The sequence below is a fragment of the Myxocyprinus asiaticus genome, chromosome 15 (genome assembly GCF_019703515.2).
Source record: "Myxocyprinus asiaticus isolate MX2 ecotype Aquarium Trade chromosome 15, UBuf_Myxa_2, whole genome shotgun sequence".
Classification (NCBI taxonomy): domain Eukaryota; kingdom Metazoa; phylum Chordata; class Actinopteri; order Cypriniformes; family Catostomidae; genus Myxocyprinus; species Myxocyprinus asiaticus.
In genome coordinates this window covers 49,461,517-49,475,288 of record NC_059358.1, presented here as the reverse complement: position 1 = coordinate 49,475,288, position 13,772 = coordinate 49,461,517, and the positions used below count along the sequence as shown (strand labels likewise).

Genomic DNA, 13,772 nt, shown 5'->3' with positions numbered 1-13,772 from the left:
ATACACTGTACAGTATACAATACGCTGTTTTTTTTTTTTTTTTTTTTACTATATAGATACACATTATTTAATAAAAATTAAAATATATATTAAAAAAAAGTATATATATATATATATATATATATATATATATATATATATATATATATAGAATGTACAGTATTGTACTGTATTGACATTCAGGCTGTCGGTTGATAGTCAGTTGTTAAGAGAGAACATAATATAATAATAATATAATTTATGACAGCCCGGTGTGAGATATAAGAGTAAGGGTAATAAAGTGCAGTGCTGATGTATTTTGATCGTGGGAGATCAAGAGTTCAGAAGTCTGATTGCTTGGGGGAAGAAGCTATCATGGAGTCGGCTGGTGCGGGTCCTGATGCTGCGATACCGCCTACCTGATGGTAGCAGTGAGAACAGCCCATGGCTCGGGTGGCTGGAGTCTCTGATGATCCTCCGAGATTTTTTCACACACCGCCTTGTATATATTTTCTGGAGGGAGGGAAGCTCACCTCCGATGATGTGTCTGGCAGTTCGCACCACCCTTTGCAGTGCTTTGCGGTTGTGGCGGAGATACAGCCAGTCAGGATGCTCTCCACAGTGCAGGTGTAGAACTGTGTGACTTCAGTGTGGATGGACCATGTGAGTTCCTCAGTGATGTGGACACCCAGGAACTTGAAGCTGCTGACTCTCTCCACTGGTGCTCCATTGATGGTGATGGGACTGTGTTCTCTGTCTTTTCTTCTGAAGTCCACCACAAGCTCCTTTGTCTTACTGACGTTGAGGGAGAGGTTGTGCTCCTGACACCAGTGTGTCAGAGTGTGCACCTCCTCTCTGTAGGCTGTTTCATCATTGTCAGTGATCAGACCTACCACCGTCGTGTCATCAGCAAACTTAATGATTGCATTGGAGCTATGTGTTGCCACACAGTCATGTGTGTACAAGGAATACAGTAGTGGGCTGAGAACACAGCCCTGCGGGGCTCCAGTGTTGAGGGTTAGTGATGAGGAGATGTTGCTGCCTATTCTAACCACCTGGCGTCTGCTTGACAGGAAGTCCAGGATCCAGCTGCACAGCGAGCTGTTTAAGCCCAGAGCCCGGAGTTTCTCATCTAGCTTGGAGGGCACTATGGTGTTGAATGCTGAGCTGTAGTCTACAAACAGCATTCTCACATAAGTGTTCTTTTTTCCAGGTGGGAAAGAGCAGTGTGTATTGTAGATGCAATGGCATCATCAGTGGAGCGGTTGTTGCGGTAAGCAAACTGCAGCGGGTCAAGATTGAGTGGCAATACAGAGCAGATGTAATCTCTGATTAGTCTCTCAAAACATTTGCTGATGATAGGGGTCAGAGCAACAGGACGCCAGTCATTTAAACAAGTTATTTTTGGTTGTTTTGGTACAGGCTCAATGGTGGATGTTTTAAAGCATGTGGGGACTACAGACAAAGAGAGGGAAAGGTTGAAAATGTCCGTAAAAACACCAGCCAGCTGGTTCGCGCACGCTCTGATGATGCGGCCCGGAATGCCGTCTGGGCCCGCGGCTTTGCGGATATTCACCCATCGGAAGGATCGGGTTACATCCGCTACATAGACGGAGAGTGAACTAACCTCTGTAGCTTCAGCCGCGAGAGCTCTCTCCGCGAGGGCGGTGTTATTTCCCTCGAAACGAGCATAAAAAGTATTTAGCTCATCCAGTAGAGAGGCAGCGGTGTTCATGGCGGAGTTTTTATTCCCTTTAAAGTCCGTGATGATGTTAATTCCCTGCCACATGCTTCTAGAGTTGGTGGTGTTAAACTGTCCTTCAATCTTGCGCCTGTACTGGCGTTTTGCTGTATTGATAACTGGCTTGTTTATGCTCCTCCGCATTCCCGGAATTAAAAGCGGAGGTCTGCACATTAAGTGCCGCGCGAACTTCGCTATTGATCCATGGCTTCTGATTCGGATAGATTCGTACAGTTCTGGTCGGAATCACTTCCTCTACGCACGTTCTGATGAAACACATTACGCTATCATCGTAAAGCTCGATGTCGTCATCAGAGGTGGACCGGAACATCTCCCAGTCCGTGTGATCAAAACAGTCTTGTAGCATAGAGTCTGATTGGTCCGACCAGCACTGGATCGTTCTGAGCGTGGGTGCTTCCTGTTTCAATTTCTGCCTGTAAGCGGGCAGAAGTAGAATGGAAGAGTGGTCCGATTTGCCAAATGGTGGGCGGGGGAGGGATTTGTAGCCATCCCGGAACGGAGAGTAGCAATGGTCCAAAACCCGGTCCCCTCGTGTGTTGAAACTAATGTGCTGGTGATATTTTGGTGCGACTGATTTTAAACTGGCTTTATTAAAGTCCCCGGTCACAATGAACGCGGCCTCAGGGTGCGCGGTTTCCTGCTCACTTATTCTCCCATACAGTTCCTTGAGTGCCCAGTCTGTGTCGGCTTGTGGGGGAATGTACACAGCAGTGATAATGACCGCTGTGAATTCCCTCGGTAGCCAGAATGGTCGACACAGAAGCATAAGAAATTCCAGATCAGGAGAACAGAAAGACTTGATGGAATGTACGTTCCTCTGATCACACCAGGATTTGTTGATCATAAAACATACACCGCCTCCTCTAGTTTTACCTGAGAGGTCTTTCGCTCTGTCCGCTCGGAGAACCCCGCGGGTTCAATGGCTGAGTCTGGAATCTCCGCAGACATCCAAGTTTCTGTTAGGCAGATAATGCAGCAGTCCCTCGTCTCTCGTTGGAAAGAGATCCGCGCTTTCAGATCGCAGAGCTTGTTATCCAGAGACTGAACATTTGCCAGTAGAATAGTGGGTAGCGGGGGTCGATTTGCGCGGCGTCTTACTCTGATGAGAACGCTGGCTCTGTTTCCCCTTTTCCTCCTGCGTTTCCACGGCCGTGCTGCCCAGACAAAGGGCTCTGCTTGCGTGTTTGTAAACAGCGGGTCGGCATTGAGGAATGTGAAGTCCGGTTTTCGGTGTGAGATCGCTGAACCAATGTCCAAAAGTGTTTGTCTGTCGTAGACAATAAGGCAGACAACATCCAAGACAAAAAATATAAGAACTGTGAACAAAACAAACAAAATATTGCTCTGTTGTGTCAGAGCTCGCAACACAGCAGCCATACTCGGCACCATCTTGAGTGCAGTGGTAGCTCAGCGGTTAAGGCTCTGGGTTACTGATCAGAAGGTCAGGGGTTCAAGCCCCAGCACCGCCAAGATGCCATTGTTGGGCCCTTGAGCAAGGCCCTTAACCCTATATGCTCCAGGGGCGCTGTATCATGGCTGACCCTGCACTCTGACCCCAGCCTAGCTGGGATATGTGAAAAAGAAGAATTTCACTGTATATGTGCAAATGTATAATGTGTGATAAAGAAAATTAATTAAATCATGAGATGGATAGCCTGAGGGGAAAAAACTGTTCCTGTGCCTGACGGTTCTGGTGCTCAGAGCTCTGAAGCATCGGCCAGAAAGCAACAGTTCAAAAAGGTAATGGGCAGGGTGAGTGGGGTCCAGAGTGATTTTTCCAGCCTTTTTCCTCACTCTGGAAGTGTATAGTTCTTGAAGGGTGGGCAGGGGGCAACCAATAATCCTCTCAGCAGTCCGAACTGTCCTTTGTAGTCTTCTGATGTCTGATTTCATAGCTGAACCAAACCAGACAGTTATTGAAGTGCAGAGGACAGACTGCTGAGTAGAACTGTATCAACAGCACCTGTGGCAGTTTGAATTTCCTCAGCTGGCGAAGGAAGAACAACCTCCAGCTGAGGAAATTCAACCTGCCACAGGTGCTGCTGATACAGAAGCAGTCTAAAGTCCTTTTTTTACTATAAATTCTCCTCCCTGCTCAGTCAATCTCTATGACATCAATTTCCCACCTAATGAATTGCGGTCGCAGATCAAAATGTAATAAATGTGAATCAAAAATATTAAAAATATATTGCAAAAAAACAGAAAATCGAACGCAAAATCATCAAAATTGCAAACAAAATAATGTTTTCCTTGGTTACATTACTCAGTTTTTTCTTTCTCTGACATTTTTTGTTCTTATTTAAATTTTTTGCATGCTTACACTGTTTTTCTTTGCTTCACTTCACTTGTGCTTCCAAATTTTTTCAAATTGGGCTAACATGATCATATTTCTTGGTTGTAGACAGCACTCTGGCAGCTGCATTTTGAACCAGTTGAAGTTTTTTATTGAACTTGCTGGACATCCTCCCAGTAATGTATTACAATAATCTAGTCTTGATGTCATGAATGCATGAATTAGTTTTTCGGCATCAGCAACAGAGAGCATGTGTCGTAACTTCTGAGTTGGAAGAATGATGTTCTACAAACATTGGAAATTAAATTTTCAAAGGACAGATTGGTATCAAATATAACACCTAAGTTCTTTGCTGTAGTGTAGAAGACTACATAACAGTACATCCATCGAGAGTCAAATAGAGCGGCTTATTTTTAGAGGTTTTTTGTCCAATAATTAGTACCTCTGTTTTGTTGGAATTGAGTAGAAGGAAATTGCTGGCCATCCAATGTCTGATTTCATTGATACACTCTGCTAATTTGGAGAATTGTGAATTTTTCGTTGGGTTTACAAGAAATATAAAGTTGGGTATCGTCGGCATAACAGTGGAAACTTATTCCATGATTCCTGATAATATCTCCCAGAGGAAGCATGTATAAGGAGAAAAGCAGACACCCTAAAACTGATCCGTGTGGCACCCCATACTTTTGTTTGATTTGAAAATTCCTCATTTACACATACAAAGTGTTAGTGGTCTGATAAATGGTACCTAAACCATGCTAAAGCAAGTCCACTAATGCCAACATAATTCTCCAGCCTATTCAAGAGAATATCATGATCTATCATGTCGAAGGCAGCACTAAAATCTAAAAGTGCTAGAAGAGAAGTGCAGCTGCGATCAGATGATAAGAGAAAGTCATTTGTAACTCTTATAGGTGCAGTCTCTGTACTGTGATGGGGCCTAAATCCTGACTGAAATTGTTCATATATACCATTTCTCTGTATAAATTAACATTTTAAATTAACACAAAATTTTCTAGTATTTTTGACATAAATGCTAGATTTGAAATCAGTCTGTAATTAGCCAATTCTCCAGATCAAGCTGTGGCTTCTTAATAAGCGGTTTGATAACTGCCATTTTAAAGTTTCTTGGGACATGTCCCGAGGATTGCGAGGAGTTAATAATATTAAGAAAAGGTTCCCTGTCTGTCACTCACTTGATGCTGTGTCGACGTAGTGACACTAGGGGTTCGATCTTGAGAGCCCCAATCACCTTTGCTTGAAATAGAAAAAGCACCTGCCCACAGGTGGTATAGCACAGGATGAGTCGGATGCTGAGATGGCAGCCATGCTTGCCCGGGCGGCTGCAAACATCAGGCTAAAGTGGAACCCTCCACCCTACCCTGAGCGTTCACGGCTGGATGATTGGTTTCTGGGCTCGAAGCGTGACTCACGGCCACGCCCCGCCCCGGTGCCTTTCTTCACGGAAGTGCACGTGAAGCTAACGAAATCATGGAAGGCAGCTTTTACTGCCCGTACATGCTTCACGGGCTCGTCCACTCTGACTACCCTCGATGGCGGAGCGGCTAAGGGATATGTCGAGCTTCCCCAGGTAGAGCGCGCCTTAGCGGTGCATTTATGCCCGCAGGTTGCAGCCACCTGGCGCGACTGACCAAGGCTCCCTTCCAAGGCCTGTAAGTTCTCTTCCTCTTTAATGACGAAGGCTTACAAGGCCACGGGTCAGGCCGCTTCCACCCTGCATGCCATGGCCATCCTGCAGGTCCACCAGGCCAAGGTGCTAAAAGACCTGCACAAGGGTAGGACCAATCCAGGGCTGATGCAGGATTCTGGACGGGGCCCCGACTCCAATGGCACATCAATTGCTTAGAGTTGCTGGCAGTATCACTAGCCCTGAGGAGGCTCCGGCCATTGATTCAGGGCAAGTATGTGTTGGTCCGAACCGACAACACAGCGACCGCAGTGTACATAAACTGCCAAGGCAGCGTACACTCGCATCGCATGTCGCAACTCGCCCGCCGCCTCCTCCTTTGGAGTCAGCAGACCTTGAAGTCTCTGCAAGCCACTCACCTTCTGGCCACCCTCAACCGTGCAGTGGACGCGCTTTCATGGCAGGTAACTCTCTGCGGAGAGTGGAGACTCCACCCCCACGTAGTCCAGCTGATTTAGGAGAGATTCAGGGAGGCACAGGTAGACCTCTTCGCCTCCCGAGACTCCTCTCACTGCCCCCTGTGGTACTTCCTGTCCTGACAAGCAGCATATCCTGTTTGTTGCGCCATACTGGCCCAACCGGACTTGGTTCTCGGATCTGATGCTTCTGACAGTAGCACCTCCCTGGCGCATTCCCTTGAGGCAGAACCTTCTGACTCAGGGGTAAGGCACGATCCAGCACCCGCGGCCGGACCTCTGGAATCTCCACGTCTGGCTTCTGGACAGGATGCGGAAGACAGCGGTGGTAGACACGATCACCCAGGCCAGGGCCCCCTCTACAAGGTGGTTGTATGCCTTGAAGTGGCATCTTTTCGCTAACTGGTTTTCTTCCCGTGGGGAAGACCCACAGAGATGCACCGTCGGGTCTGTGCTGTCTTTTCTTCAGGAAGGGCTGGAGAGACTGCTGTCTCCCTCTACCCTGAAAGTGTACGTGGCTGCCATAGCAGCTCACCAAGATACACTGGACAGCAGTCCCTCACGACAGTGCGACCTGATCAACAGGTGTAGTGGCTTCTGCCACATCTGTGAAACATCTCTCTTGAAGTCTTAGGGTTTTGATGCCAGAAGATAGACTTTATTATCAGAGATAAAAAAGCTGAGTTGCTCCCAGCACAACAACTCCAGCAAATGGGTTCCTTCCCACTTATAGATGATCTACCAAGGCGTGGCTAATACATTCCATACATGTCACTATTATCCATCATCCTATTCTTTGACTCCAGTCTGTTTATTTTAAGAAGTGGACAGGAGCCACCTGTGGAGGAACTTCACCATATATTTTCTCAGCAGTAATGAGAGCAGTTTACCCTATGTGAGCACCTTCCATTCCTATACAGGCTGCTTCACACACACACTAAGATTCATGCCTGACCATCAGAAATAACTGTAGAATAAAATGGCTATATTAACATTGATAATACTTGATTAATTTATACTCAACTTGATAAAAATATTCTACACAGGTTCCTCAAAGGCACGAGGAGATTGAATCCTTCTAGACCACGCCTGATCCCCCCTTGGGATCTCTCTGTGGTCCTATCTGCCCTACAGTGAGCCCCGTTTGAGCCCCTAGAGCAGGCCGAGCTCAGCACTCTGTCTCTGAAGACAGCCATCCTGGTGGCGCTCACTTCCATCAAGAGGGTGGGGGACCTGCAGGTGCTCTCTGTTACCAGTGAATGCCTGGAGTTCGGGCTGGCACACTCTCACGTGATCTTGAGACCCCGGCCTGGTTACGTGTCCAAAGTTCCCACCACTCCTTGGTGGTGAACCTGCAAGCGCTCCCTTCAGAGGAGGAAGACCCAGCAATACCTTTGCGAGGTTTTATAACCTAAGCATAGACCCGGTTTCGACCCGAGTGTTACGTGGTAAAAGCAGGTAGACCGGGCGGCCGGTTGGGTGTACCGCTTGCATTGCACCTTTCCCCTTTTTCAAAGGTGATAATGTGCGCTTTTTGTCCACAACAGTTCCCCGTACTGCCTCTTTAATTCTTTAGCACTGTCCGGTGACTAACTCGGCAGAGGAGTAAGGCCACCAGGCCCAATACTCGTGGTATTCCCCTTTTCAGGTGAGCCTGTGTGCTTGGGCTCAGTGCTCCATGCGTGGTGATTCCCCTTTGGTAATCCTGTATGATGAGTTTCCACTATTCGGTTTCCCCCTTGGGTGAAACCTGTGTTTCCCCTCGTCAGAGCTTTCTCTGTCTTGGCCACTGTGCTGCGTACCCTCTCTGTAGAGAGGGTCCTCCTGTGGTATCATTCCATATGTGTACTTCCCCGTTGGTAAGTCCATGTGAGGTATGCTCCACATGTTAACCTCCCTCCGGCAGGATGTGATCTCTGTAGTGCTCTCCTTCCTGGAGAGGGAAGAGCACTTCCCAGCGCTAGAAAGTGCTCGGCGGGAGATTGCTTAACAGCAAATTAAGAAAGGACAGCCTACTTGGGTAAGTGCCTTCTCCCCCCTTAACAGGACTAGGGAGACGCCTTACAAACTCACTGGAAGGTCACGACATGTTTGAGCGCTTGCTGCGAGGCACGCAGCAGCTTGCCCGTGTCCATTCTTCCGTGCCTCGTGACATGGTTCAGTGCCTGCGGTGTTTCCTATAGGAACCCCTAGTGTCACTACATCGACTTGATTTTCTTCTTGTGTTCGGGTAATCGATAGGGGCGGCTACGTACCACGACCCCCGCTCGGTAGCGATGTGGTGATGGATGAGGTTTGTACGTCCCGGTAGAGGGGAGAACACATCCGCAAACTCCTGTTGCAACCTAGCAACCTCCGCGAGTTGACTCGGTGAGAGGTATTCTCCGCAAGTGACTGGGGTAAACTGTTTATGTTTTGAACTCACCTCCGGTCCGAGCTCTGCCTTCTCGGGAACTACCATAGCCAACGTCACGGGAACCGCCTCCCTCCACAATTTCAGGAGATTGAGGTGGTATATTTGACGTGCGCCCCCTCTATCGGTTCATTTAACCTCATAATCGAGATCTCCCACTCGTCGTGTGACCTCAAAGGGTCCTTGCCACTTGGCGAGTAATTTAGAGCTCGATGTGGGAAGCAATACAAGCACTTTATCTCCCGGTGCAAATTCCCTTAGCTGAGTTCCCCTGTCATACAGTCGGCGCTGTCGTTCTTGAGCTTGGAGCAAATTCTCCTGTGTTAGCTGTCCCAAAGTGTGGAGTTTTGCTCTAAGATCAAGAACGTATTGAATTTCATTTTTACTGTTTGAAGGTCCCTCCTCCCAGGCCTCTCGCAATACATCAAGCACACCGCGTGGGCATCGCCCATACAGCAGCTTGAATGGGGAGAAGCCAGTGGAGGCTTGTGGGACCTCTGGTACTGCAAATAACAGGGGGTCGAGCCATTTATCCCAATTTCTAGCATCGTCGTGCACGAACTGACAAATCATGTTTTTGAGGGTTTTATTAAATCGTTCCACCAGGCCATCCGTTTGAGGATGGTATACGCTGGTGCGAATCGATTTAATACTTAACAACTCATACAGTTCGCGTAATGTCCATGACATAAACGTTGTGCCCTGATTGGTGAGGATTTCTTTCAGAATCCCCACCCGGGAGATTATTTTGAAGAGTGCCTCCATAACACTGAGTGCTGAGATGTTGCAAAGAGGCACTGCTTCCGGATATCACGTTGCATAGTCCACTAGGACCAATACAAAGCAATGTCCGCGTGCTGACCGTTCTAATGGCCCGACGAGGTCCATTCCAATTCTCTCAAAGGGGACCTCGATCAAAGGGAGAGGGAGCAATGGCGCTTTTGGGGTGGCCGGTGGGTTAACCAGCTGGCATTCGCGGCATGCCGCACACCACCTGCGGACATCGCCGCCAATGCCCGGCCAATAGAAACGGGCTATTAGATGGTTCAGTGTTTTCCTTTCTCCTAAGTGACCCGCCATGGGATTATAATGAGCCGCCTGGAATACCATTTCCCGACGGCTCCTTGGAATCAAAAGTTGGGTTGTATCCTCTTTAGTCTGAGCATCCTGTGTCACTCTATACAACCGCTCATTTATAATCGCAAAATAGGGGTATGAAAGTGCGATATCCGGCTGGAGACGCTGACCATCGATGACTCTCACTTGGTCGAAGGCGTGTTTGAGGGTTTCGTCTCGCAACTGCTCCAAAGGGAAATCCCCCTCAGGGAATTCCCTGAGAAGGGGAGGGGTTGCAGCCTCTCCCCCTCTCTCGTCATTATGATGTGGAGCTGTCGAGGACGGCCCCAGCTCCGCCTCCCCTGCCAGAGCATCGCACATTGCACATCTCCCTAACTTCATACAGGACCCATCCGTGCAAATTCCCTTTAATGAAACCCTAAAATCAGGCCAATCAGTCCCCAAAATCAGCGGATGGGTGAGGCGGGAACTAACCGCGGCCTGCACTCTATGCTTTTTCCCCCGGAATTTAATCGTCAGGGTCACCACTGGATACTTGTGAATTTCCCCATGCACACATTTCACCCTCACCGTCTTAGTTGTGTCCAATGCCTCGGGTTGAACCAAGCGTTGGTGGATAGTGGTTTGATTACACCCGGTGTCCACCAACACTTGGTGAGTACCCCCCTTGACACTTACCGGTATCCGGTATGCTCCGGCCCAGTTGGGGGCAGCCTGCGGGAGGTCAGAGACCTGCACCACTGTCCCCAGCTCCATCAGAGGGCACTGATCCCGGAAGTGGTCCGGGTCCCCGCACCTCCAGCAGGCTGGCACAGGCGCTACGCCTGCACTTGCATCGGCGGGCACCCCCCCCCGAGGGGGAGAGCGGCAGGGCATCGGGATAGGGGAAGGTGTCGGCTCCCACACCCGGGGAACTGGTCTCAGTGGCTCAGAAGTCCTCCTCGTCTGCGTGGGGCAGGAATGGGACCTGGAGAGAGAGCAGAACGAGAGGAGAGAGGGGAGGGAAATGAGACAGGGGGAAGAGAGAGAGAGTGGGAGAGCTCTTCCGCCCTCGGGATCGCCGCCATGTGGTCCTCCGCAAGTCAGATGGCTTCCTCCAGCGACGCCGGGCGGTGGCACTGGACCCACTTTGCCATCCCTTTTGGCAGTTGATGCATTAATTGCTTCGGTACCACCTGATCGATGATCCCGTTGACGCCGCGGTCCCCGGCTAGCAACCATCTTCGGCAGGTGTCGCGGAGCCGTTGGGCGAAGGCAAACGGGCGGTCGGAGCTCTCCAGCTTCAGGCTCCGGAAGAGTTGACGACTTTCTTCCAGACTCTGACCAACCCATTGCAGGATGGCTTTCTTTAAGTCTCCGTAAGCCAGGAGGCTTGTCGCTGGTAGTTGTTGAGCCGCGAGCTGGGCTTCCCCGGTATGCAGTATGAGTCGGGCCGCCAAGCGGCCAGCCCCATATCTTGGCGGTGCGCTCGAAGAGATCCAGGAACGCCTCTGGGTTGTCTGCCGCCCCCATCTTCTGTAATGCAGGCAGGGGTAATGGCGTGTGGTTGTCCGGGGTCGTGGCTGGGGATGCCTCCTGGCTGAGGAGGCTCCGGATCGCCTGGCGGTCCTCTGCTTGAGCGTGCATGAGCTCCACATACCGGCGGTCTTGATCTTGCTGGAGGATCTTCAAATCTTCAAACCTTTCTCCCGGGTTTCGGCACCAGTGTAACACTCATCAGTGGAAGGAGGAGGCGAGAAGCAGATTTCCTGGTTCAGGTAAGCGTTTTATTTTTCTCACTGCAACAACTACACTCTTCCAGGGCTTTCACAGTGTCCAATAATTCACTCTAAAATAAACAACTACTTCAGAAAAATAAACTCTCAGTTTTGCACTCATAAGCTCTTGGCTTCACAATAAGGTCTGTACTGCCCAGGTTCTCTCTCTCGTCTACCTGCGGTGTGGCTCTATTTATGCCGCTCTCCTCATGCTCACTGAAATTAGAGACAGGTGTTAGACATAATTTAACTCAGGTGTAAGCGCCCTTACCGCTTTCTCTCTCTCCGGAGAGATGCTTGACCACGCCCCCGCTGCCACACCCATATGTCCGGGACAGAGAGTGGCATGCAAATTCCACTCACCAATTTTCATTGGCCTTTTCTATTTTAAACAAAGGTGATTGGGGCTCTCAAGATCAAACCCCTAGTGTCACTACATTTACACAATGTCTCGTTCCCTCCATCAGGGAACAGAGGTTACAGGGAATACATCTTGTAAGAGCTTAGTTGGTATTGGATCTAACATACATAATGTGGCTTTTGATTTTTTGCTAAGTTTTATTAGCTCTTCATGACCTATGACAGTGAAGGATTGAAGTTGCTTGTGAGGAAAATTATGAGACACTGTTTTCTGAGGTGCTGTGACAGTTGATTGCATAGTTCCAATTTGATTTCTGATTATTGTCAGGAGGGTGAGAGACAGGACCCAAGAGCAGAGGAAACAGTTCAATAGGATTTATTTACAACACAAATTTCTTCTTCAAAACAAAGCAAAGCCCAGGCAACGGTTTACCCCAACACACGGGCAGAAATGAGAAATCCTCTCCAAGGACACTGGGCAGAATATACTGGCAAAGGTGAAGACGAAGACGAATTGTAAGGTAAACAGAATGTTAGACCTCTTACAGAACCACAAAACAACAACATCCAACGACAGAGCAACAACAAGACAATGATCCAACCTCGGACATGACACATGAGGGGATTTAAATAAACGGGGAACAAACAAGGGGCGGGTGCCACTCGCAGCTGAAGGTTGTAATGATCAGAGTTCCCATGGAAACAATCAGGATTCCCATAGAAACGCTGATTCAGCATGCCAGCGGCACCTGAATCACATAAGGGCAAAACGTAAATATGCTTTGACAAAAACAGACAGGGAATGGCCATCATCAGACAAAACCCAACCTGAAAGGTTGACAGGACCGTAGCATCACCGGAGAGCACATGGCGGTAATTCACGCATGGCGGTCCCAAACAACCGGACCCGTGTGCTCACACAAAGAGGGTACACAAAACAGGCTGATACTGCCATGGTCTCATCAGGCAGAACCCCAACCTGACAAGGTGACCAGACCGTGACAATTATTTCAATTTGATCAGTAAAGAAATTCATGAAGTCATTACTATTGTGCTGCGATGGAATATCTGGTTCTGTCGATGCTTTATTCCTAACCAATTTAGCCACAGTACTGAATAAACACCTAGGATTGTTGTGGTTATTTTCTATGAGTTTGCTAAAATATGCTGACCTGGCAGCTTTTAGTGCCTGTCTGTAGCTACAGACACTATCCTTCCATGCACCACAAAATACCTCTACTTTTGTATTCTTCCACTTGCGCTCCATTTTCCGAGCTGCTCTCTTGAGAGCATGAGTGTGATCATTGTACCACGGTGCAGGCTTTTTTCTTTAATTTTCTTTAATCGAAGGGGGGCGACACTATCAAGAGTGCTAGAGAAGACTGTATTTATATTTTCTGTTATTACATCGTTTTTCTAGACTTTTTAGATCACCGCCTGTGTATTTGACACTGCTAAACCAGATACTTCAGATGCGATGCTAGAAAATCAGATGATCCGCGGCACAAATGCTTACCAACCCGTATAATTGAGAACCAACTGATATACTCCAAGTCAAGATGAACGTTTTAATGTGAAGAGGAACTTGATTATTATGACTGATAGTCACCCCCCATTGTAACCTAATGCCCCCCTCTCTACTAATTTGCTCTCAGCACCCCCTGGCATCCTTTGAACGTCCCCTGGGGGGCGGAACTGCCCTGTTGAGAACCCCTGGTCTAGGTGATACACACCAAATTTCTCGTGTAAACTAGGAGTTCAAAAAAGTAGTTTTTCACATAATTCAAAATAATGAAAAATTATAGACAGAAATTAAATTAGATTTTTGTTTTTGCCTGAGTCAAGAAATCAGAGGATTTTATTTTATTATTATTCTAGTCCATAATTATGATATTAAAAAACATACATTAACACTAAATAAATACAACTTAACATTCTTATTGATTAAACTGAATCAAAAACAGCAGTTTTTAATGAAAAATATATTTTGCTTCAAACAAAAACTCC

General features: G+C 48.1%; 1 protein-coding gene across 1 annotated transcript in view; it reads right to left on the bottom strand.

Annotated features, from left to right (window-relative positions):
- Window positions 1-253: 253 nt before the first annotated feature.
- The window catches only part of LOC127452550 (uncharacterized), a 406,332-nt gene continuing 392,813 nt past the window's right edge, over window positions 254-13,772 (bottom strand). Inside the window, exon 2 of the mRNA XM_051718081.1 lies at window positions 254-398. Within this exon, the coding sequence (XP_051574041.1) occupies window positions 313-398 (86 nt within the window). The 3' untranslated portion in view covers window positions 254-312. The remainder of the gene's footprint in view (window positions 399-13,772) is intronic.